The sequence below is a fragment of the Pithys albifrons genome, chromosome 15, assembly GCF_047495875.1.
Source record: "Pithys albifrons albifrons isolate INPA30051 chromosome 15, PitAlb_v1, whole genome shotgun sequence".
NCBI lineage: Eukaryota > Metazoa > Chordata > Aves > Passeriformes > Thamnophilidae > Pithys > Pithys albifrons.
In genome coordinates this window covers 17,606,278-17,629,340 of record NC_092472.1, presented here as the reverse complement: position 1 = coordinate 17,629,340, position 23,063 = coordinate 17,606,278, and the positions used below count along the sequence as shown (strand labels likewise).

Genomic DNA, 23,063 nt, shown 5'->3' with positions numbered 1-23,063 from the left:
GTGTTGGGGTCCACTTACTCCTTTTCCTCAAGTGCCCTTGAGACCCACTTTCAGACTAATGGCCTCAGGTTTGTTGTGCTTTTCAGGCTGCTCCCAATTTTCAGCCCTTCGTTTAAATGAGCCTTTGACTGATACAGATTTTTTTAAAATGTTCTGTCTCTGGCTGGCTGGATAAATAAAGGAGTAGATGCTCCTCCAGTGTCACTGAGCTTCTGCAAATGGTTTGGCCCTTTGTGGTGACTCTTCACGGAGATGCTGCAGGGAATTTGGGTGCCTTGCAAACTCCTCAGCACCCAGCCTGGCTTTCTCCTGGTCCACTGAACATCTCTTTGGGAACATGAGTATTTCCAAAGGGATTAAACCTTGTTTCTGGGTGGAAGTGGAGCCCTGGTGGTTTCCCCACTCTCAGGGCACAGCAGGAGATGGGCAGGAGACTGGTGAGAGCGGCCTTGGTGACTGGTTCCCTTTTTCTTGCTGTGTCCTCACCTCAGTGGGGGCAGCACAAAGCTGGCAGACCTTGGGGCTGTCTCTTGATGCTGTTGGAGTTGAGGAGGGGTGCACAGCTTGGTCTAGTTTCTGTATTGCTGTAAGGCAGGACATGGACTTTTCCAAAGGATTGCTCTGTTGTGCTAAATTGTAGGATCTGTTCCTTCCAGTGCTTCTCCTTGCCCAAGGCACTGTCACTGAAATCATTGATCTTTCTACTGAACACCAAGAAGCCCTTTGCAGGTGTGTTAACTTGTGTCAGGGAGGAGTGAGCTGCTTTTTAGGAACATGATTTTACCCACTGAAACAAATCCAGGAATTGATGGGAGGCTGTGCACCCCTGGGCATCACATCCTGCTTGGTCTTCCCAGATGCTCAGGGTGTCCCATGTGAGCCTCAGCATCTGGCAGCCTCCAGTTCTCCTGGAGGTGGAAGGGGATGCTCATGGGACCAGGCACAGCCTCTCACATGGTTTGCTGAATTGTTTGCAAGGCAGAAAATCCTCCTGTTTGGCCAAGTGCTGTGGCTGAGCCAGGAGGCTGATCTGGACAAGACTTCCAGCAAGTCTTCATAGGGTTATGCAGGCTCCTCACTGTATGAAAAATAGTTTAGCAGTTATTTCAATTTCTTATTTTCTGGTCTCCTCCATCTGATATTTGAAATGGTGAGAACATGGCACAAATGTGTCCCAGCATGCCCAAGCCTGGATTAACTCCTGGGGATCCAGCCCATGCTGCTGGATCAGCTTGGGGACACGGAGAGGAAACTCCAAAAGTGAAGTTTAGTGGTTCTCTTAAGAAGATGCATTTCATATTAATACTTATTTCTTTGTAGGGCTAACAACTAGTAATGGAAAGTGGCTGCTGAGTGCTCCAGCACCTGATCATCCCTCTCTGATCTGTGTGTTTCCAGATGGGGGGAGGCACCTGCCATACTGCATTGGCACATTTCAAACCTTTTAAAGAGCATCAGAGAGCATGTGGAGCTTGTTAGATGTTTGTATCTTAATTACCTTGATCTGCAGCATCAGTAACGTGGTGAGAAGTGAAGTGTCACTCTGTAAGTGCCAGTTTCCATTAAACCAGAGCAAACTCCATTTAATTAGTGTCAGGAAAAGCTGGACATCAACTGCTGGTGGTGCTGTTACCATCAGTGACCCCCTGAGCTCCCTGTGATCTCTGCATCACCAGGGGCTGGGCAGAGCCAGGACCTCAGAGTCTGCACACATCCAGGTTTGGAGGGGTTTGGGAGCATTGGGCAGGCAGATGTGTGACTGGGGAGAGTTCACTTGTCTCCCAGGAAAAGCCCTTCTTCACAAGGTCCCTGCAGAAGGAAGGTGGGGGCACACAGAGGTTGGGACTGGCATGCCCATGCTCAGGCAGGTGCCATGTGCCTCCCTGGCAGTGCAGTGCAGTGCCCAGCTCGTGGTATCGTATGTCCCATGTTTTCTCCAGTCACGTCAGCATCCTTATCACACCGAGTGTTTTTCAGCACTGTCAATACAGTGGATGACCTGCTCAGGATAGTCCTTTGATATGTACACAGAGCATTAATCTTTGCCCTTTTATGCCAGGGTAAAAATAGCATCTCCTTCTTCCTGCCATCCTGAGCATCCCTTGCTGGCCTGGTGTCAAACCATCACCTGTTGCAGCCGCCTGTTCTGTGAGCAGCTTGTGTAACTCAGCTTAGAGGAGGCTTACAGAGCTGGCCCTGTGCTGCTCAGGCAGCTCTTTCCAGCCAGAACCTTCACTGCAGGGGGAGGATTGGTTTTGTCTCAACAGCTCTGAGGTCTCTCCTGTAAGACAGGTGTGCCCAGCCTGGCTGCTGACCCTCCTGGTTCTGTGCAGGGGTGAGCTGGACATGGGAAGGAGGGGTTCAGTCCCCCACGAACCAATGCATGTTGTACCAACAGTTTCTGGTTTTCTTTTTAATAGCATCTTCCAGTGCCTAAAGGGGCTACAAGAAAGGCTGGAGAGGGACTTTTTACATGGGCATGTACTGACTAGACAAGAGGCAATGGCTTCAAACTGACAAAGGGCAGGTTTAGATTAGATATTAGAAATCCTTCTGTGTGAGGGTGGGCAGGCCCTGGCACAGGTTTCCCAGAGAAGCTGTGGCTGTCCCATCCCTGGAAGTGTTCAGGGCGAGGCTGGATGGGGCTTGGAACAACCTAGGATAGTGGAAGGTGTCCCTGCCCATGGCAGGGGGAGGTGGAACTGGATGATCTTTAAGGTTCCCTGCAACCCAAATCATTCTGTGATTCTGTGATTTTAGGGGTTTGGGAGCTCCTTAGATGTCAATCCTGAAGCTTTGGCCAGAGCATGTCTTAATTTCAGTGTTATTACTGCCATCTGCATTCAATACAGACATTACTGAATTCCCAAGAGCTGTTCTAGATGACAGTGAGCTCGTTTTAAGATGTGGAGTCTGAGAGCTGTCCTTTCATGGGGTTATTTTCATTTCCTGAACTGAAATTTGGACGTGCACTCAGGGCATTGGGTCACAACTTTGTTTTCAATTTACTGGTGGGGAAAGTAAAGCAGAAAAGATGAAAATAACCCCTTTCTTGATACTTCCCTCTCTGAGCAATTAAATTGTTGCTTCTCCTGCTGGTGGCTCTGGAAGCACCTCCAGTGTTTGTGACTGCAGAGGACAGCAATTAAACTACGTGTCTGGGTCTGTAGAAACTCCGGGTTCATTTTTCTGCCCTGCTACAAATTTTCTTCCTGACCTTGAGCAGGGCAGGTAGGATCCCATTCCCAAGGACAGCTGGGCACAAGTTTCTTCCCTTGGTACTTACTTGGAGCATCTGGTACCACAATTCATCTGGTTACATGATGGACACGATGGCTTTGCCCCAGACACATTGCGGAGCTCGAGGCACTCGATGCTCTGACATTAACTTGCATAGCAGGACAGAAGGCAGACAAAAGTCTTGCAGGCATCAGTGGCCTTCCCAGCTGGCACTGGTGCAAGAGCAGGACTGTGTCCTCCAGCTTTACATGGGGAGAAGCTGCTTGGAAGAGGCTGATGTTCTGCAACGGGTTGCTGTTTGGTTGATGTTCCTTTGCAGCATCTTTCTGTCTTGATATCTGTGCCAGGAGGTGGATTTGGTGGGAGGAAATGTGAGCTGTGCAAATACTGCAGTGAGCTCCAGCTCCCAGCTTTGCCGAGATCCATCAGCTGGCACCACAGGCTGCTTCTCATTTCCAGCCTGTCCTCTGCTTGCATGTCATTAGGCACGACACTGTTGACATGTGCATGGCAAGTCTCATGCACGTTGCTGCAGAGGTGCCAAGGAAAGGCAGAGGAGCTGACAGCCAGCACCTGGTCGCTCTCTGGGCAGGGAGTTTGCAGCAGTTAAGGCAGCTCCTCTCCCCATCCCTGTGGTCGTGATTAGAGAGCACTGAGAACAAATCTCAGGCCACTGTGGGATGTTCTCCAGTGGCAAGCTTGCTGGCTGGCACAGTGTGGATGTGGCACTGCAGTGGCACAGCACATGGAGGAGTTAATGGCTGGGGGGGTCACTGCTGCTGTCAGTATTTGGACCATCATATCCATTGTAGCTCATTTTTCTCATGTAAAGAGTTAATTTCTGTAGATCAGTGGGAAAACTCTTGCCGTGGTGGAAGGAGAGTTGCCATGGACCCGTGCTGGGGTTGGCTTTGGTGCTTTCAGTCCTGGAGTCAGATTTGTACACAGCGTGGCCTCACTCTCCAGGGCAAGAAACAACACTTTGTGAATTGTAGCTCTTTCTCATCCTCTCCTTCTTTCCTTCCAGGATCATCCCCCAGCTGGAGAACTCACTTTCCCAGGTCTCACCGAGCAGCCTGCCTGGCTCTGAGATTTCAGAAGCTACGAGGACTTACTTGCAAGGGATGAGCCGCTATGACCTGGACGAGCTCGATGCCTGCTGGTTGGAACTTGTCAATATGGAGCTCAAGGAGATGGGTGAGTATTGCTGTTGCTTTTCTCCTTGCCTGGGTGTCTCAGGCTTTTTGAGTAACCATGTGGGACAAAAGGCCTTGGAGAAGAAATCTCAGAAATGCTGGTCCTGATTGTCTCCTTTCCCAGACATCTTTAAATCACAGCATAACTTTGCCTGCATCCCTGCTGTTATATCACTGCACATTCTTCAAATCCTTCAGTGCATTTTGGTCAAGTGCAAGTACCTGAACTTGGAATTTGACCACTGACACTAGTGCTTAGCATGGTCTGCTGGGCAGATTTGTTGGCACAGACCCATGGGTGTGTAATCCTGCCAGACTGTGGAGGGATTTTCCAGTCCTTGTTAGGTAAGGGTTGCTGTGGTGTAGCTGCTGCTGTGCAGGTAAGAATAACACCTCAATAAACCATTCACCTTGTGAGGTCAGTGAAGGCTGAAGTGTGCCTACATGAGGCATTACTCCTGGTGGCAAAGGTCTTTCAAGGGTGGGGCAAAGTGTGTTACCAAGTCTTTGAGCAGATGGGATCGTGCCCTGCAGAGCAGGAGGGTTGTGCTGGGTCCCACGGGCAGCTGGCTGAGGGCTGCAGTGAGATGCAGGAAGATGCAGGTCAGTGAGCTTGCCTGGGGCATCAACGAGCTCAGAAGTTGGACACCACATTAACTGATCTTGGATCTCTGTTCTTCTGGTGTACTCATGATTTAAAATCAAATTTTGTTACCATGACCTTAAGAAAGTGAGAGAGGCTGCTTTGCCAGTTTGTCTGATTATCTGTTATAGGTATCCTGTATATTGGATTTCCCATAATTTCAGTGTTGTGCAGCCTGTAGCACCACTGTCAAATCACAGTCAGTTCTGCCCTCATTAGCTGGTCCTGTCTTAGCAGCCTCAGCTCTGTCATTAGCACACACAAGTGTGTTCAGCTACAGTGAACTCCTTGGGCAGAGCAGAGAGTGCTGCTGGACAAAGCCAAGTGTCTCAGTCCTGCTCAGGTATCTTGCAGAGGATCCACCTCTGCAACACTGCACAGCTGCTGTTGCTGCATCAAGAAACCAGCTTGTACCACTCTGGGCATTGTGCTGACCATGTTGTGCCTTCTCTATCCCCTGCTACATTTACTCACTGTCTCCACCACTGCATGGCCTTCAGAGGTGTCCCTGGGCTCCAGACAAGAGTTGTCTCTATTTCTACTTCACCCTTGTGTGTGTTTCATGAGTCTCTAGAAAGGCAATGGGCCGAGATTTGGCTTCTGCAGCTCAGTTGGGTTAAATTTGGCTCACTTTATTATTTCTCCAAAGTATTAGGTTTCAAATGCAGAGCCCTAAATGGCTTTCAGATGTGGAGCTGCTGTGCTGATGGAAGGTTGAGATAACGGGAAGGTCCCTGCCCCAGGCCAGACAGGAGCTGGCTGCTGGTGTCCCCACGTCACCTCTGGGCCCAGCCTGAGTGTGGGGGGAGAGAGGTGGCTCCTCCAGTGTCACTGCCTTGAGAGGGAGTTGGGTTGGGAGGGGAGCAGGAGCTTCCCCACAGCCATACCCCCTGCATGGGGTTAGGAGGGGAGCAGGAGCTTCCCCACAGCCATACCCCCTGCATGGGGTTAGGAGGGGAGCAGGAGCTTCCCCACAGGCATACCCCCCACTCTGTGCAGGTGCTCTGGGTGGGCTGGCACTTCAGCATTCCCATGGATCGATGTCAGGACACAGGTGATGCTTTGCTGCTGACCCTCTGGAGTTCTGGGCAAGATGCTCCATCTCCTTGTTGATCAGCCCTCCAGCTTTTCCAAGGGTGGTCCTTAGGAGGTGTTTGTCCAGTGCCAGGCTGGATGGAACCACAGAGCCTGATGGAGCCCCTGAGCCCTCCTGCAGTGGCCAACCATAGCTGGCAATAAGGACCAGGGGGATTTCAGCAGTGGTGGTGCAGAGAACTCACTGCCCCCCACCTGCTTCCCCAGCCTGTTTCTGTTGCTGAAGGAGTGCTGGCCTTGCTGGCTGAGCCCTAAATATGCTGGGGAGAGAATAGCTTTGAAAACCAGCCTTTGGCACGTGAAATCCACTGCAGATGAGGCTTCATCCCAGTGGATTCTGGTGTCTCACCCCATCCCCCAGCCCTCCCAACTTGTCTAGCAGTGCAAGGGCTGGTACATTTTTTTCCAGTGACTTGAAAAGGAAAGCATGTGGCATTGATTAATAACCCATCCCTGGAGCTGCAGGGAGCTGGAGGTCTGGCAGGTGGGGTGAGATGGGTGCTGGTGCTCCTGGCTCAGGGCTGTGGTCACATCACCCATGGCAGCTGTGCCCACCACAGTCTCAGGGCAGGGGGCTTCTTTTGGGGGGATGCATTTTCCTGCCTATGGAAGTGATGGAGTTTGGATGTTCACAGAGGAAAGCTGTAACAGCAAATCTATTGCTGCTCACCTCCTGGGCTGTGCCAGAGCAGTCTTTGCTCCCTCTGCTTCCCATGGGAAGAGCCAGGGTGGGATTTGGGTGCCCTTGACCACCCAAGGCAGAGGATTGCCTTGGCTGGTCCAAAGGCAGTCCATAAATAGCACTTTCTCCCGGAAGCCCTTGACGTTAATGACTCTCTGAGAGTTCCAAACCCCCTTTGCTAATCTCTGAGATCATTAACATGACTTAACTGGAGAGCTGCAGCCTCCCCTTCCATTCAGAGCAGTCAGGAGTTATCTCCCAGCCTTAAGAGACAGGCAGAAGTTTAAATTCCTCCTGGGTGTTTGCTGAACTGTTGTCACTGGGCAGTCCAGGGGCACAATATGTCATTCCCAAAGTATTTAATGACAAAGAAGGATCCTGCTCTCTGAGTGGCTCTTGAGGATCTGTGGGGAGGAGAGCTGGAAAACACCTATGAGATCATCCAGCTCTCCTTTCGTGGATCCACGTAGCACATGCCTTTTCCAGTCCTTTTTAGGTCACCCCAGGGATGGAATTTTATCACAGAGATCAGATAAACCTCCAGATAGCTCCTGCTCTCTGCATTCTGCCTGCTGACTCCTCTTCCAATTAGGTGGAATTGCTCCGAAAGGCAAAACTTTTACATGAAAAGCAAAAGTTTTAAACATAGGAGAGCTTTAAATAGTTTTAACCCCCCAGTAAGATGCCTCAGTAGCTGTTGCTGTACTCGGTGGAAATGTGCTTTTAAAGAACCTCAGTGTGCTAGAGATGAGGTCAGTATTTAGGCATGCCTAAGTGTTTTATTTGTTGCTGCTGCAATATGAGATTGTGAAAAAAGTGGATGTGAAGGAGGCTGAATGAAAGCCTGAGCCAGATTTATGTCCATGCCACTCCACGCAGCCCAGGCCTTTCCTTTCAGATGGGAGCCATGCCCTAAGTCTTCATTTTTATATTAACATTTTATGCTGTATTTTGTGATCTCCACTAAGTCCAAAGCTATTGTAAGAGCAGGGCTAGAGAGACTTCAAAGGCCAAGGCTGAAAGATCCCTGTGCAGGGATCGGCACTTCACAAACCCACGGAAAATCCTCGAGAAATCGCTAAAATTGTTGTTGGAATCGATTTTGCTGAAGGCAGAGTTGAAGTTTCTAAGTATTCCCTTGACTTAATCCATATGGTGTATTCTGCTCACATATGCCCACCACAGCTTCTATCTTGGGAGCTGGAGGTGTTCCTGGTATTTTATGGCAGGAACATGCAAAGGTCACATGGATTGCTTTTTGAAGCTCCGGGGGGAATTCATGGCTGCATATTTGAGATATGTCTGTGTACTAATGAGCTGATACCTCCCTCAGCAGAGGTGAGGTTGGTCAGGCAGATGAGAAATCAGCTGAAGTCAGTGGAGTGCCCCTGGGGAAGATGTGCTCGGTGGAGCAGAGGCTGCCAGTGGTTGTGCTCCTCACAGAGTGCCTGCTGCCTCCTTGACAGTGTTTGGTGTCCCAGGGTGAGGTTATTCCCATCCTACTGCATCCTTTGGGGATTCTGGGATCCCCTTTGGCATCTTGAGGCAGCAAGTTGGCATTGCCAAGCAGAGCCTGTCTCCAGGCAGCTGCTGCCCACCCACAGGTCTCCATCTCTGTGTCCAAGCTGTGCAGGGCCACCCCAGTGTGGAATCACAGAATGGTTTGGATTGGAGCTAAAAATCATCCAGCTCTAAACCCCTGCCACGGCCAGGGACACCTTCCACCAGCCCAGGTTGCTCCAAGCCCTGTCCAACCTGGCCTTGGACACTCCCAGGGATGGGGCAGCCACAGCTTCTCTGGGCACCTGTGCCAGGGCCTGCCCACCCTCACAGGGAGGAATTTCTTCCCAATTTCTGATCTAAATCTGCCCTCTGTCAGTTTGAAGCCATTGCCCCTTGTCCCATTTCTCCATGCCCTTGGCAGAACTCTGCCATTTGAAGCTCTCCTGTTATTTTGCCAACTTTGGGAGCGATTCCCCACCATGCCATGGTGGCAGCAGAGGCACAGCCCCATTCCCCAGGGGTGCACCAGCTGCAGGGGGGGACCCAGGGCTGCTGTCCCACCACGGGGTGCTCCCCAGCCCTGGCTGGCAGCAGGATGTGCAGAGCTCTGTTGGTTTTGTAGTGGGAATCTCTTTCCTTTAACACCAGCCCAGCATCCCCCTCCAGGCATGTTCCCCCCAGCCCACAGGGGACACTCCCAGCATTGCCCCTGCACCTCTTCCTTGCTGTTCCCCCACACCCAGGCTCAGCCTGCTTTGCCACTCAGAGCTTGGGAAAATGTAGCCCATTGATAAATCAGGGTCTGGCTTTTTTGGATAATGTTGTTGTTGTTTTGAAGAAATCCTGCCAGTTTGGAGCTGTTTTATAACATGTTTGTGCTGCAGCCCACAACAAACATCCATGTGTAGCCTGGAATCCTGGAATCTTCATTCTCCAGCTTGCTTGTAAGCTCATGGCACAAGTACCATTTCAGCAGCAAATGGGTGGGGTGTGTGGACAAGGAACCAGCACACCCTCCACTACCTTGTGTTACGAGCAGAAGATATTTATTAGAGGTACTGATGTATGGGTTAGAAGTATTTTGGAAACAGATTTAGGGCTGGAGCTGCTCTCAGGGATGTTCTGTTGGTCTGGATTAGTGGTGTTGGTATCAAAGGGAGGACTCACCTGAGCTGCCCAGGGCAGGTGCCACTCTCACACTTTGCTCTTAATGTAGGGGCTCCTACCCCAATTTAATGCAAGAGCAGAACTCACCTTGTATACAGGCCAGGCTGGTGGGCTCAGAGGGTGAAGAGACAGGAGTGGTGGCAGTCAGGAGTGGTGGCAGTCAGGAACGGTGGCAGTCAGGAACGGTGGCAGTCAGGAACGGTGGCAGTCGGGAACGGTGGCAGTCGGGAACAGTGGCAGTCAACAGTGATGAAGGTGAGAACATACTGTGGCAGGTCCAAACAGTGTACTGGGGGTCTTGGAAAGCCAAAGGAGGGTGTGTAGAGCTTTTAGTTCTGCTGTACACAGCATTGCCCCCATGGCCACCTCCACCACCTCTGGCCAGGGGTGGTCCCAGAGCAGTGGGAGCCACGGTGCCCCTGCCCAGGTGAGATGGGACCATTTGCTGGGCTGAGGGAAGGGAGGGAGGAGGAGGAAGAACCCAAGCCCAAATAATCCTTGTGTTTGAAAATAGCCTTGACCTTTAAGCTTATCTTTAAGCGAGGAAATTCAGAAATATTTTCAGGTGCCAGTTCCTTAAGTTGTTGGCACTGCAAGCCTCTGGAAGGGGCAGCTGAGCTTATTTAGTTCCTTAGAGAACCAGATAATCTGCACCATGTGTATATTAATGTATTAATTGTTTGTGCATGATGTATCAATGTATAGACAGCAGGGTTGGAGATCAGTGGGAGACACTTCAGACATTTTGCCTCCACATCTTTCAGCACAATCAGTTTTCACATCACGCTGTTGTTTTGCTGTTTCCATAAATTCCTGGCAGTAATTGCAGTAGTTTCCAGCAATACTCAGGTTTTGCTGCTGGATGGAGCAAAGGCTTTCATCAGGAGTGCTCTAGGACAGCTCTGTCAGAGCCCAGCAGAGCTGCAGAGGCGCAGCAGCTTAGAAAGTGGCTTCTGAAACATTTGTCATCATCTTAAATTTGAGCAATAATTGGTGTCGGTGGGTGGCAGAAAGGGTGATAATTGGTTCGTGTAAATCTTTTAAGTGCATTAGCAGGCTGTGTTTGTAACAAAATGTCTGGAAGTTTTACTGTGGATGCTCAGCTCCCTGTTGGTGTGTTGGTCACGCTTTACATGCAGGATCTGTTTATAAATAACACTGATAAAAGATTAATGCACAATTGCTGCATCTCCCAAGCGCTGTGTGCCTGCAGGTGGTGGGGTGGAGGTCACTGGGGGAGTCCCAGATGGTCCAGTGTGGTGTTCAGGTGGTTGGTTGTCATCCCCTGATGCCCTGGGGGATGCCTGGGACAGGACCCAGGATGCCCAGGGGATCACCCAGCCCAGGGCAGGGTGGCTGGTGTCCCCTCAGCTGCCAGAGCAGGCAGGTTTGAAGTGTCTTGCCTGGGGGGAGCTGGAGGGACAGTGAGCTGGAAAGAGATCTCTGGAGTCTGTGATTCCTGTGCCATGTGTGAACACCCCACTCCCATCAGGGACCTGTCATCCTTTCCCTCCCAATTTTTCAAAGATAATAAGCCTACATCATCCCACAAATGCTTTCCCTTTTTAATTAATATTTCATGAAAGCAATAATTTTGCTTGTTTATATCTACATTTTCCCTGAGAAGTAGACTCCCAGGTTTATAGCTGTGAATCAGTGAAAGGCACAGCCTGCAGCCCTGATAGCTGTTTGTTCATGAGCTGCTTCTATCTCCATGTATTCTCCACAGGGGGAAAGGATTTATTGTTTCAGTAAATTGATATCAGTGGAGCACAGTTCAGTCAGAAGTAGCTCTCGGTTTTGTGAAAGGTGGTGGCTCCCCAGCTATTTTTTCCCTCCCTGAGCAGTGAGTTGGCTCACACCACGACAAGGAGTAGCTGAGAATTCATTTAGCAGAAGAATATTGCTCCTTCATGCCACATAAATTACGATATTACAGACATAATTACAGCGGAGAGCGGCGTTGTGTAAAGGAATGTGCCTGCTGCTCCTCCCGGACGCGGCGCTGGGGCTCCGGTGCCAGCCCAGCTCCTCTGGGATAAAGGAGGTCAGGTCTGTGTTCCAGGTGCTGTGGGGATCTCAGTCAAGTGTGGTTGGGGCTGGGCCCCTTGGGAGCTCCCTGGGATCATTGGGATGTTGTGGAGCTTCAGGAATTGTGGCAGACTCCAGTGCAGAGATACCAGCAAGAGTTCCCTGCTTGGAGCAAAGTTCCTTCATGTTTTCCCTTCCTGAATCAGATCTGGAGACCTCCTGCAGTGCATCATCATCTGACACCTCTCCTCCTCTTCCATTTCTGAAGCAGAGTCCCTCTTTCTGATCCTTCCTCAGCTGGGGATGTGCCACCCCCAGCATCCTGCCCCATGCAGAGGAGGGACAGCTCTTTTCCATCTAGGATGCCATGGGAGGCAGCACTCTCTGGAGAACAGCCCTGCAGGACAATGCCAGGGTGTCCAGGGAGGCTGAGTGGCCACATCAAAGCCCATCATCATTAACTCACTCAGTGCTAATGGGGAGAGGTTGCAGGTGGCCTCCTGGAAGGGAGATGGGACATGGAGCCTGTTCCTCCTGTGTCAGTGTTTTGAACATGCCTCTAAATCACTGGTGGTTTTATTTGCATGAGGCTGAAGCCTCATTTCTGCCTGTGTTCCTCTGGACAGAAACTCTGGAGGAGTTTGTGGCTACACTGTTCTTCCCTGTGGGGGCTCAGAAAAGCTTCATTTTCTCTCCCACTTTTCGTTCAAGACCTTGGCATGCCTTGACCAGGTGAAAATACCATTCCCTTGGTCAGCAGGTAGAGTCCACTGTGCTGGTGATGCTCTCAAAACATGGATGTCCCTGGATTTGTTCATTGTAGCCAAGATTAATATCTGTGGCTTTACTTTTCCTTCCCTGGGGACAGTAATAGTGCCACTTGTGCGTGTACACAGGGAGTGTTTTGGTGGAGAAGTTCTTGTGTTTGCTCTTTAGCTGCCCATGGTCAATAAAGAGAGTGTTTCACAGCCCAAAAGATGGCAATTTTATGAATGGAGTTGAATAGCACGAACTTCATATGATGCAGAAGGAGATAAATGGAGCACAAATGGAAAAAGCACTTCACCCCCAGGCCCCATTGTTTAGTGTTTCATAAACGATTAATCGCTTCATCCCCATCAAGTGCAATTGTCAATTCAATAAGCTCCGAGGTATTGGGAATGACGCTTGGCAGACGCATTCCTAATGTAGTTACATCTAAATGGAGTGTGAGAGAGTGTGTCTGTGTGTGTGTGTCTGTGTGTGTGTGTCTGTGTGTGTGTGTCTGTGTGTGTGTCTGTGTGTGTGTCTGTGTGTGTGTCTGTGTGTGTGTCTGTGTGTGTGTCTGTGTGTGTGTCTGTGTGTGTGTCTGTGTGTGTGTCTGTGTGTGTGTGAGTGTGTGTGTGAGTGTGTGTGTGAGTGTGTCTGTGTGTGTGTGTGTGTCTGTGTGTGTGTCTGTGTGTGAGTGTGTGTGTGTCTGTGTGTGTGTGAGTGTGTGTGTGTCTGTGTGTGTGTGAGTGTGAGTGTGTCTGTGTCTGTGTGTGTGTGAGTGTGAGTGTGTCTGTGTGTGAGTGTGTCTGTGTGTGAGTGTGTCTGTGTGTGTCTGTGTGTGAGTGTGTCTGTGTGTGAGTGTGTCTGTGTGTGAGTGTGTCTGTGTGTGAGTGTGTCTGTGTGTGAGTGTGTCTGTGTGTGAGTGTGTCTGTGTGTGAGTGTGTGTGTCTGTGTGTGAGTGTGTGTGTCTGTGTGTGTGTGAGTGTGTCTGTGTGTGTGTGTCTGTGCGTGTGTGAGCGCGCGTGTGCGTCTGTGTGTGTGTGTGTGTGTCTCTGTGTGTGTGTGTCTGTGTGTGTGTGCTTGTGTGTGTGCGCATGTGTGTGCGCTTGTGTGTGTGTGTGTCTGTGTGTGTGTGTGTGTGTGTGGCACAGACCCATATTTTCCCATGTTATGCTATAGCAGCCACACAGCTCGTGGGCTGATCAGGAAGCCCTGCCGAGGTGCTGGTCCTGCTCCAGCGCAGCATTTTTAGGATCAGAGGGAACTTTCTTCCCAGGAATAAGCAGGTGATGCTGGAAAATGCAGGAGGTGGGATGGGCACTGGTTCTTTCCACTCGAGGTGAAGTGGAATCCTGACCCAGTGGGCAGGTCAGGGTCATGATTCCTGTGGAAAACCCTGTGAAAAACCCTCCCTTTCCTTCCTCCTGCAGCTGCCAGCCCTCTGCCTGCCCTCTCCCAGAGCACAGGGCAGCTCTGGAAAGTGTGTGTGGGAAAAAACGCTGGGAACACCTTCGTGGTCATTTTGCTGAGCCTGAAATGCTGGGAAGAAGAGCATAACTCCAGGCTGACACTCCAGTGCCCCTGCTCAGTCAGAGATGGGGAGTTGCAACCCTGACCAAGAGGAGGATGTTCTTGCTGGACTGGTTTAATGCTCACATAAAGTCATGTTGAGCAAGTGCACCTTGGGTGGTGTGTTTATAAAGGGACTCAGTTAAGGCAAAAATAATGCTCTGGCTTTCTCTGTAACTTGTATGCAATGATAGGACAGGCAGGAATGGTTCAAAGTTGGAGGATCGATTTAGGTGGGATACTGGGAAGAAATTGTTCCCTGTGAGGGTGGGCAGACCCTGGCACAGGTTGGGCAGAGAAGCTGTGGCTGCCCCATCCCTGGGAGTGTCCAAGGCCATATTGGATGAGGCTTGTAGCAACCTGGTGTCCCTGCCCATGGCAGGAGCTTGAAACTGGATGGACTTCCAGGTCCCTTCCAACCCAAACCATTCCATGATTCCATGATTTTGAGCTTCCTGACCTATTGCATCCAACTGGCACTGTGCCTAGAGTCGGTGGCTCTGCCCCAGCTCTGGTGCTCAGAACTCTCTGTGCTGGTGCAGGAGGCTCCACACTGCTGAGCTGCAGCAGCCCCAGGCAGCCTGTGCCAGTGCCAGTGCCAGCCTGGGGCTCTGCAGGGATCCAGAATCCAGCAGGTACTGGCAGGTCCCTCGGCGTGTTGCAGCACAGCAGCCCAAGCCCTTGAAAGGGCTGTGATAGGGAACAGTGTTGTCTGTCTTAGATGGTATCTCAGACTCGACATAGACATGTAGAATGCCAGGCTGGATGTTTGCAGAGACTTGTCAAGCCAAGGGAAGCTGTGCCAATGTGAAACATTGGGGAAGAGCTTGAAAAGGCAGACAATGGTGTGCCTGCTTGCCGAGCTCGCCTACGGGAGGCTTTCCCCCTTGACAGAGTTTTCAGCTGGGTGGTGCCTGTGGGGGAAAGGTACAGCCTCTGCCAGCCCCATCCAGCCAGAGGTGCCAGGAATGCTGCCTGGGACCCCTTCAACCCCATCCCTCCCAGCCCTGAGGGCTTCTCAGGGTCCCAGAGCTCAGCCTGGGCATCACACTGTGGCTGGAGAGATATCCAGGATGTCCAAATTTTTCACTGAACATTTAATTAGTAACTACTGCTTGTGAGGGCTTCCTCCAGCCTTTTGATTCTGCTTCTCTGCTCATAAATGAGGTATTTTCTCCCACTGCTTTGCCGTAAGGAGGGTGGACAGCAGTGCAGGTCATGCTCCTCCACCGTGTCTGGATAATACACACTAACTAAATGCAAAGTTTAATTGTTTTGTGTTGCATCCTGCTGGTACTTCTGTCCTCATCTCCTTGCCTTCTTGGGTGATGAGACAGTGCTCAAGGGGAGACAGGGAGTGGCGGGGGCTTAAATGAGCCTCTAACCCTTTGCTGAGAACCTCACTCTTGCTGCTGACAGATTTTTTTTCTTCTTTTTTTCCTTACCTGGAGTGACCTCACATTGCATTTGTGCCCCCAGGATCTTTGTGTGAGGGTGAGAGGCAGCACTTGAGGGAGCAGCATTCAGAGTGGCACCATTTCAGTGGTGCTGAGCTCCTGGCAGCAGCATCTCCTCCCCAAAGGCAGCTGGGCTTCCCACTGCTGGAGGTTGCTGCTCTGAAAAAGCCTCTCCTGGTTATTACCTTGTATTCCTGGTTGTCTCTGTGGAGCAAGCTCTGGTAAAGCACCTCTTCCACCTCTTTCCATTAAAGATCCTCATTTGTGGGGAATAAAAAACCCACCCAGAATAGTCTGACCTTCCGATTTTGCTAAACCCAACCAGGACCCTCATTTACCCTCAATTTCCACCTTTGAGTTCAGTTTTACAGTTCCATTTAATTGGCCATAAAAGGGTCAGTTTTCAGTCTTAACAATTAAAGCACTGACTTTGTGTTGCCAGAGCTTGTCTGAGCCCTCGCTGCCGAAAAGCATCTTTGCAAAACTTGTCTCCTTGAACATTTAAACTGTCAGCCCCAATTATCCGCATTGCTTCAGCTGAATGGGTTTCTTTCCTCTCAGCCAGCAGCAATATTTTGTTACTGTCTATGACATGTAAACTGCATCCCGAGTTAGGGGCAGCCGTTTTCCGAGTCGTTGCTGTGGATTTGCCTCTTGAGCTGCAATCTGAAACTCTCAGCCCTTCGCAAAACGCTCCCCGAGGGCGGGTGGGCGCATCAGTGCCTTTGCCTTCACCCTGTGCCTTCTGCCTTGCAGAAAAGCCTGAGCTGGATGAGATCACCCTGGAGCGAGTGCTGGAGGAGCTGGAGACCATGTGCTACGAGAACATGAACATCGCCATCGAGACCGAGGAGGGCCTGGGCATCGAGTACGACGAGGACGTGGTGTGCGACGTGTGCCGCTCGCCCGAGGGGGAGGACGGCAACGAGATGGTGTTCTGTGACAAGTGCAACGTCTGTGTGCACCAGGTGAGCCCCTGTGTCAGGGCACCAGGTGAGCCCCGTGGCAGAGCCTGGCTCTGCTCACCATGCTCTGGTTGCCTCCTCTGGCTTCCTCCCATCCCCGTTGCCCCTGGGCTCTGGAGGCTCCTGCTGAGCTTTCCTGATGGATACCCAGGTGCCTCCAGTGGAGCAAGGACAGCAGTGGGGTCTTGGGTAGCTGACAGTCAGCAAACTTGCTTTTCTGGCTTTCTTATCCCCAGTTCTTTATAAGTGCCCACAGAAATAAACAACCAGAGGTTGAATTTCTCCTTCCTCCTTGCGCTCTGGTCTCTGTGAGATTTTGTCTCCTCATCCATTTCTATGTTTATTCTTCTTTCTTTACCCCATTTATTGAACTGCAGTGGGACCTTGCACACCCTGGGATGACCAGCACTGTGTGCAGGACTGGCTGGTGGCTGGGAGGGATGTTGGTCTGCAGTCCTGAGCTCGCCAGAGGGGTGGGCTTGCACAGACCCCCCAGCCTCCTTCTCCTCCTCTGCTTCATCCAGGGGGTGGTGGGACCTTCCAGCTCCACCAGCACTGTCTCACATCACAGGGTTTCTGCCCCAGCTTCTGCTCTGTGAGCGTGGGATTTCATTTTGTTTTGCTGCCTGGAGGAAAATAATTTTATTTTAAGAATTGAATGCAAATGCTTCAAGCCCTTGCTGGGGAGGTCTGTGGGCTCCTGCTTTTGGGGAAACCTTGACAAGGAGAAGGCAGCCAAGTGTCCCAGGTCCTGTGTGGGCCCAGGAAGGTTTTACTGGTCGTGCTTCAAGGGAAAGCAGCATGTGCTGGGATGGCAGCTCCTGGGCTTTACCCTCTCTGTGAAGGGTTTTGGGTTTTTTAGTTCTAAAGAGAGCCATTTGCTCATCTTTTGGGCAGCTTTTCCATCAGTGCTTCCTGGAGGTGGGAGAGCACTGGAGATATCTATAGTTGCAGGAGGTGGGTGTTTTGAATGGTTTCCATCAGTGAATCAGATTTCACAAAATACCACAATGATTCAGGGTTGGCGTTGGGGGATTTTTTTTGTGTTGGGTTCTTTTCTAACGAGCCCAAGTGGCAGTGTCAGGCTGTGAGCTGGCATGTGCCACTGCAGGGACTCAGGGGGAGCTGTGGCACCCCGTGGGCTCTGCTTTCAGCAGCAGCCCCAGTGCTGCAGAAGGGGACACAGCAGACTGGATTTCAGGGCTGTTGAAAGAGGGATTTTCCCTTGTTTTCAGGGAGCAGAGTCCAGCCCTAAGCCCTGCTCCAGCCCATAAGCTGTCCATGATTTAATCTGTGCCCCAATTTACACCCTAAGCCGCTAAATCCAGAGCCACAGTGCAGGGTGTTACATGGCATCGTGGCTCTTATCTAACCTGCCCCGTGCCTTTGCCAGCCCCACATCCAAACCCTGCTGGGGGTCATGCTCTCCTGTGGGCATGAGGGTGCTGGTGCCACAGGCTGCATCACCCTGCATCCCCCTGGGAAGGGGCTCAGGACCACACAGTGGTGGGCTACAATGCCAGAAGGTATCCTTGTAATCATCTCATCTGCATAACACAGGCCACGAGGCTTGCTATTAATTAATTCCTGTGAAGCGTGGCTTTTAGAAAGCACATGGAGTCGTGGGTTTAAAATTGTCAGTGAGCTGGAATCGGACCCCCTGCTGCTAAATCACAGTTCAGGGCTCTCCTGGTGACAACGTCACGCTTCTGTTTAGCACAGGAATGATCCACCTCCAGTTTCCAGCCAGCATGCCATGATCCTGTCATTGCTGAATTCCCATTCCCTGGTGTGGGCACATGGCTGAGCCTGCCCTCTGTTCCATGGACCACACCAAGCTTGTTGTGGCTGGTTTTTTGGCATCCCCTTCTCAGTGATGTTGCACCCATGACAGACACAGTGGTGAAAATAACTGCTCTGCTCCTGTTCAGCTTTCCTCAGGCTCCACGTTCCCAGAGCACCTTTTGCCTGGTGCTGGACTTGGGAGAGTGTGTTTAGCTGAAAATGCACCTCGTTTCTAGAGCTGTCCCATGTCCAGGATAGAGACCTTGTAGTATTTGCTTCTTAGGAGCAAATTGCACCTTCAGCTGCTCTAAAACCACTAGGAATAAATAACCAAGAGCCAAAAATCTGCTAGAGTTGGACACCTGGTCATAACTCCTGCTTTTCCCTGGATTTTGAGATGAGTCTGACAGTTTACTCTCCTGGTAGCATATGTCAGGCTGATTCTTGTCTGATACTTACTCACATGTTTTATAAAACTCTGTTCCAGAAATGATTTATCTTTCAGATTAGGAAGTGCTGTGAAACACAGTTAAGTGTCTCTGAACCACATAGACTCACAGCAATAATGTTACCTCCCTTAATTCCTTGTTGTCCCAATAATCTGTTCATAAAGTGGCTTTGTCCCCCTTGGAAATCACTACCAGAGTCAATTTGTGATTTGGGGCAACCTAAAGCCATGTTATAGAGTCTGTTCTTGGCCAGTAAAGACTGAAGATGTGCTTTTCCCACGCTCACACATCTCTGTGTGCCCCCTGTGCCCCTGTCCCCACTTGCAGTACCATCACTCACGGTGACAACACCCTGCAGCAGAGGATGAAAAGCTGTTCTTTTGGGGGGTAAACTTCAAGAAGTGGAGCTGACAGATGCCGGGGTTCGATTTGCTGCCACCGGTGCTGGGGGTCCATGTCAGCACTGCCTGCTTTGCCTTCTGCAGGGATGTCAGAGCAGCCAGATCTGGAATTAATGACATCTCCTGGCTTCAAACAGAGACACAGCCCTGTGCTGGCGCCCGAGGCAGCGTGTGTCGCCCTCCGAGAACCCCTTCAGTGCAACTTAGCAGGACCTGCTGCTTAAAAACTGCCTGGTTTTAGTAGTAGCTGTTTAATATAATCATAAATTATGCTCGAAGTGGAAAGTGTTTTATCATTACCATTATGTGATATGGCTTATCTCTTGGCTCTTCCCCAAGTACAGAAGAGAAATGTTTATGGAACACTTTGGCTTCTCTGTGTCCTGTGTTACTGCAGCAGGTCAGGGAGCTCTGTGGGCAACCCAAGTCCTTCAGTTCTCACTCCCTTGGTTGTAGACTTGTCTGTGCCTCCTTTTGATGTGTCATCCTTAAGATTTATCACCCTTTTTGCTTCCTCTCATCTAATTTACATTCATGACTATTTGTTTCCCCTTTTTACCTTTCCATAATTATTTTTACTTCCCTTTTGGGCTGTGCTGGGTCTATAACCAGTGTGACCAACTTTCTCAATCATGGGCTTGTGGCTTTTCAGCCCTCAGTGACCTCAGAGGATTTCTCTGCACAGTATTTCTTACTTCTCTGAGTTGTCATGGGTTGGGAACTGGCAGGAGATGAGCAGGCAGATGTCCAAACCGCAGAGCTGCTGTGGTGGGGGCTCTGATGGGGCAGCCTGATTGCCCATTCCCAGCCTGGAATTTTTGATTAAACCCTGTGAGTCTGACATGAGTATCCATGTGAAAACAGGGAAGGTAGCAGGGAAGGAAGATCTTAACCTCACTGTGTGTGCCTTCTGTGCTGCTTTGAGTGTGCTGTTCACGGGGATGCAGCGGTGGTAAGAAAGGTGGGAGTGACAGAGGATGCTCATCCTGTCTGCTCCCTCCTGTCTCCACAGGCGTGCTATGGCATCCTGAAGGTGCCCATCGGGAGCTGGCTGTGCCGCACCTGTGCCCTGGGAGTTCAGCCCAAGTGTCTGCTGTGCCCCAAGAGGGGGGGAGCGCTGAAGCCCACCCGGAGCGGGACGAAATGGGTCCACGTTAGCTGTGCCTTATGGATACCTGAAGTAAGATGTTTTGCAACCTCCTCTTGGCACGTGGGTGGGCACAGAGCTGGTTTCAGGTCTTGGCCCAGGCTATTCATTAATGGTATAAATAGCTAATCCAGTTTGGCTCATCAAGCTGTGCCAAAGCGATGCTGGACAGTCATTGGGCTGTGTGTTTAATTAGCAGCCAAGAGGCACCCTGTGAAGGGAGGGCACAGAGCTGGGGGGCAAGGGCACAGAACTGGGGGAAATGTCTGTTGGCAGAGTAAAGCTAATTTCCTGTGCCTATCTGAGATACACAGCAACACCCAGATGAGGAATTAATTCAGAGGAAGCACCAACATAAATCTTTCCTTCTGTTTCATCCAGATTTGTTTCTGGGTTTGGGTTTTTTTTCCAAAAAAGTAATAAATACAATCCATCCCTCATTCAGACTGCCACAGCCACCCCCTTGCAGGAGATGTGGGATGTTAGGCAGTATTTACAATTTATCTTCTGTTTTGTGGCCAGGTTAGCATTGGATGTCCTGAAAAAATGGAACCCATTACGAAGATCTCACATATCCCAGCAAGTAGATGGGCTTTGTCCTGCAGCCTCTGCAAGGAGTGCACTGGGACATGTATTCAGGTATGTAACTTGGCTCTGAAGAAACTCAGACCTCCAGGTCTGTGCCTGTATCAGCCACTGGGGATTCTTGGCATGCTGGAGGGCATGGTCTGGCCAAAGGTGATTCCTGCTCTGAGTAAATCAAACGACAAGAGCCCATCAGGTGTCATCAGATGTTGTTTGCAATCACTTAATGCAGGGCTAGAAACGTAGATTAACTTTCTCTGCATAACACAGTGGTGTTGCTGTAGTGACACTAATTACTGGGACTGCAAATGACCTTGGTGTGGATCAGGAATTTCCAGCAGAAGAGCTTTGTGAGGCTGCCAGGAAAGTGAGATGCTTGTGAGAGACATAGCCCGAGTGTTTCACAAACACTTGGGGTTTCATTTGGGGGTATGTGAGGGTACCCCAAGACTGAATAGTCCTCACTAGCCTGCTGGATTGGAAAAGGAAGTATTTGCCATGTGTTGCATTTCCACATTTTCTCTTTTGCCACAACCTAAGGAAATCACTGCATCCACCTGATTGCCTGCCCTCCCTGCAGCAGGGACAGACATCCTCATTTCAGATGGAAAGCCAAAGTGGGACAGAGCTTCCCACTCTGTGATCTTTCTGCTTTGGAGGCAAAGAGTAGAAGCTCCCATCCAAAATGCATCACACTTGATGTGAGAGCATTAGGGAGCCTTGCTGAACCCTGTGATTCCCCCTCCTTCCCCCTGCTTGGCCACTGTGATGTCCTGGTGGTCCCTGGGGATGGGCTGGAGCATCTGCCCCCCTGCAGTGCTGGTTGCTTTCATTGGAGTGGCCTTGGCATGCAGGGAGAAGTGGAATAGCCATTAAGCTTTGACAAATTGAGTGAAAAGTTTGGGATTTGTACCAATCCCAAGGGATCAGCTCCAGTACAGCAACAGGAGCTGCACTTAGGGGGGTTGGTGTCCACAGCAGTGACAATGGGGGACCAGGAACAGCTGCTTGGCTGCAGAAGGACATCAGGGATAGGAGGTCTGCAGGCTCCACAGTGTTTGTGCCATCGTTTGGGCTTTAATACTTTAAAGGGAGCTATTTAAGACTAATCCCCATAGTTTGAAATGAAATCTTACAATACTTCTTTAAATCTGTAGCATTGACTCACTGCTTTTTTGATGGCTCTGAATGCTTATTCACCCTGCCAGATGGAGATACTGTGTCAGAATGGCAAGTGCTTTCAAAGAACAGAGGGACAGGGAAGGAGGCAAACAGGCTTGGCAGCATCAAAAAGAATTCAGTGTCTCTCAGGCTTCATCCTCTTAGTGCCAGCATGACATGGGAGGCACGAGATCCTGGGGACTGGATGGATTTGCATTTAAGGTCACCTGTGATGGAACAGGAGCCTCCTCATCTCATGTGCCAGCAGTTCACAGTTTATAAGTCTTCATGAGATTGTCACTGGAGCATTTGCTGAGGCCACCCTGGCATGTGCAGGATGGTTTTTCTTCAAGGAAAAGAGAGAGAAGTGAAAAAAAAGGCAGGCAGTGCCTTTATTTAAGGATTTATGGGGTAAATTAAGACCCATAGATAAATAAATATGCTCTGTACTCTTCAGTGGTACAGAGCTCTGTTTTGAAAGCTTATGTTTATGGAGAGCATTTTTTGCTGGTGCCTGTTTATACAGGTGTGAACTACCTTTGTCAGCGTTTCAGGTTTGTGACCCAGCTCTGAAAGGAGGAGGTTGTTTTCTACAAGAGCACTGAGAGTTTATTCTTGGCAGCAGGAATCAGGTGCTGCAGGTGGGCAGGTCTGGGGAAGGAAGGGCATTGCTCCAGGAGGGGTTTTCCACGTGGCCAGTGGGATCTGGGATTTGCAAAGGTGAAATCTGGGAGGCAGGCTGGAGGAGTGGAAGGCTGTCATCCCAGCAGGGCATGGGATGCTCAGAGGCAGCAGAATAGCTTAATTAAACACCCACTTCAACCACATTTGCAGAGACAAATGTGAGAAATCTTTGCATGGGCACCTCTGTGTGTGGAGGTGTTTTTCCCCATCCCAATTTGTCCATCAAAAGGGAAACAAACCCAGGGAAGGCTGAGGAAGGGCTCTGCACTGCTGTCAGTGCCTCTGCCTTTGCTTTTTGCCTCTTAACTCCTCCCTTGCTTTCTGGTACAGAGCTGTGAGCCCAGCGTAACTCAGCAGGGCCATAGCTGAGCCAGAGCTCCTGGCCACTGTGCAGGGATGGAGCTCTGGAGACACCCCTTCCCTGACTCCAGTTAAGGGGAAGTCATTACTTCATGGTGGTTCTTGTGGTCAGACATCAGGAGATGCCAGAGAGCTCAGTATGCAGCAGGAATGTACTTGTTTGCATTGCTGAGGTGGAAAGGAGAGTGCCAGG

At 50.5% G+C, this 23,063-nt stretch overlaps 1 protein-coding gene across 2 annotated transcripts in view; it reads left to right on the top strand.

Annotated features, from left to right (window-relative positions):
- The window catches only part of JADE2 (jade family PHD finger 2), a 74,977-nt gene that overhangs the window by 33,490 nt on the left and 18,424 nt on the right, over positions 1–23,063 (top strand). For both annotated transcript variants that reach the window (XM_071570676.1, XM_071570675.1), the window contains exons 5-8: positions 4,268–4,437; positions 16,090–16,301; positions 19,946–20,113; positions 20,603–20,719. In XM_071570676.1, coding sequence (XP_071426777.1) covers positions 4,268–4,437; positions 16,090–16,301; positions 19,946–20,113; positions 20,603–20,719 — 667 coding nt within the window. The remainder of the gene's footprint in view (positions 1–4,267; positions 4,438–16,089; positions 16,302–19,945; positions 20,114–20,602; positions 20,720–23,063) is intronic.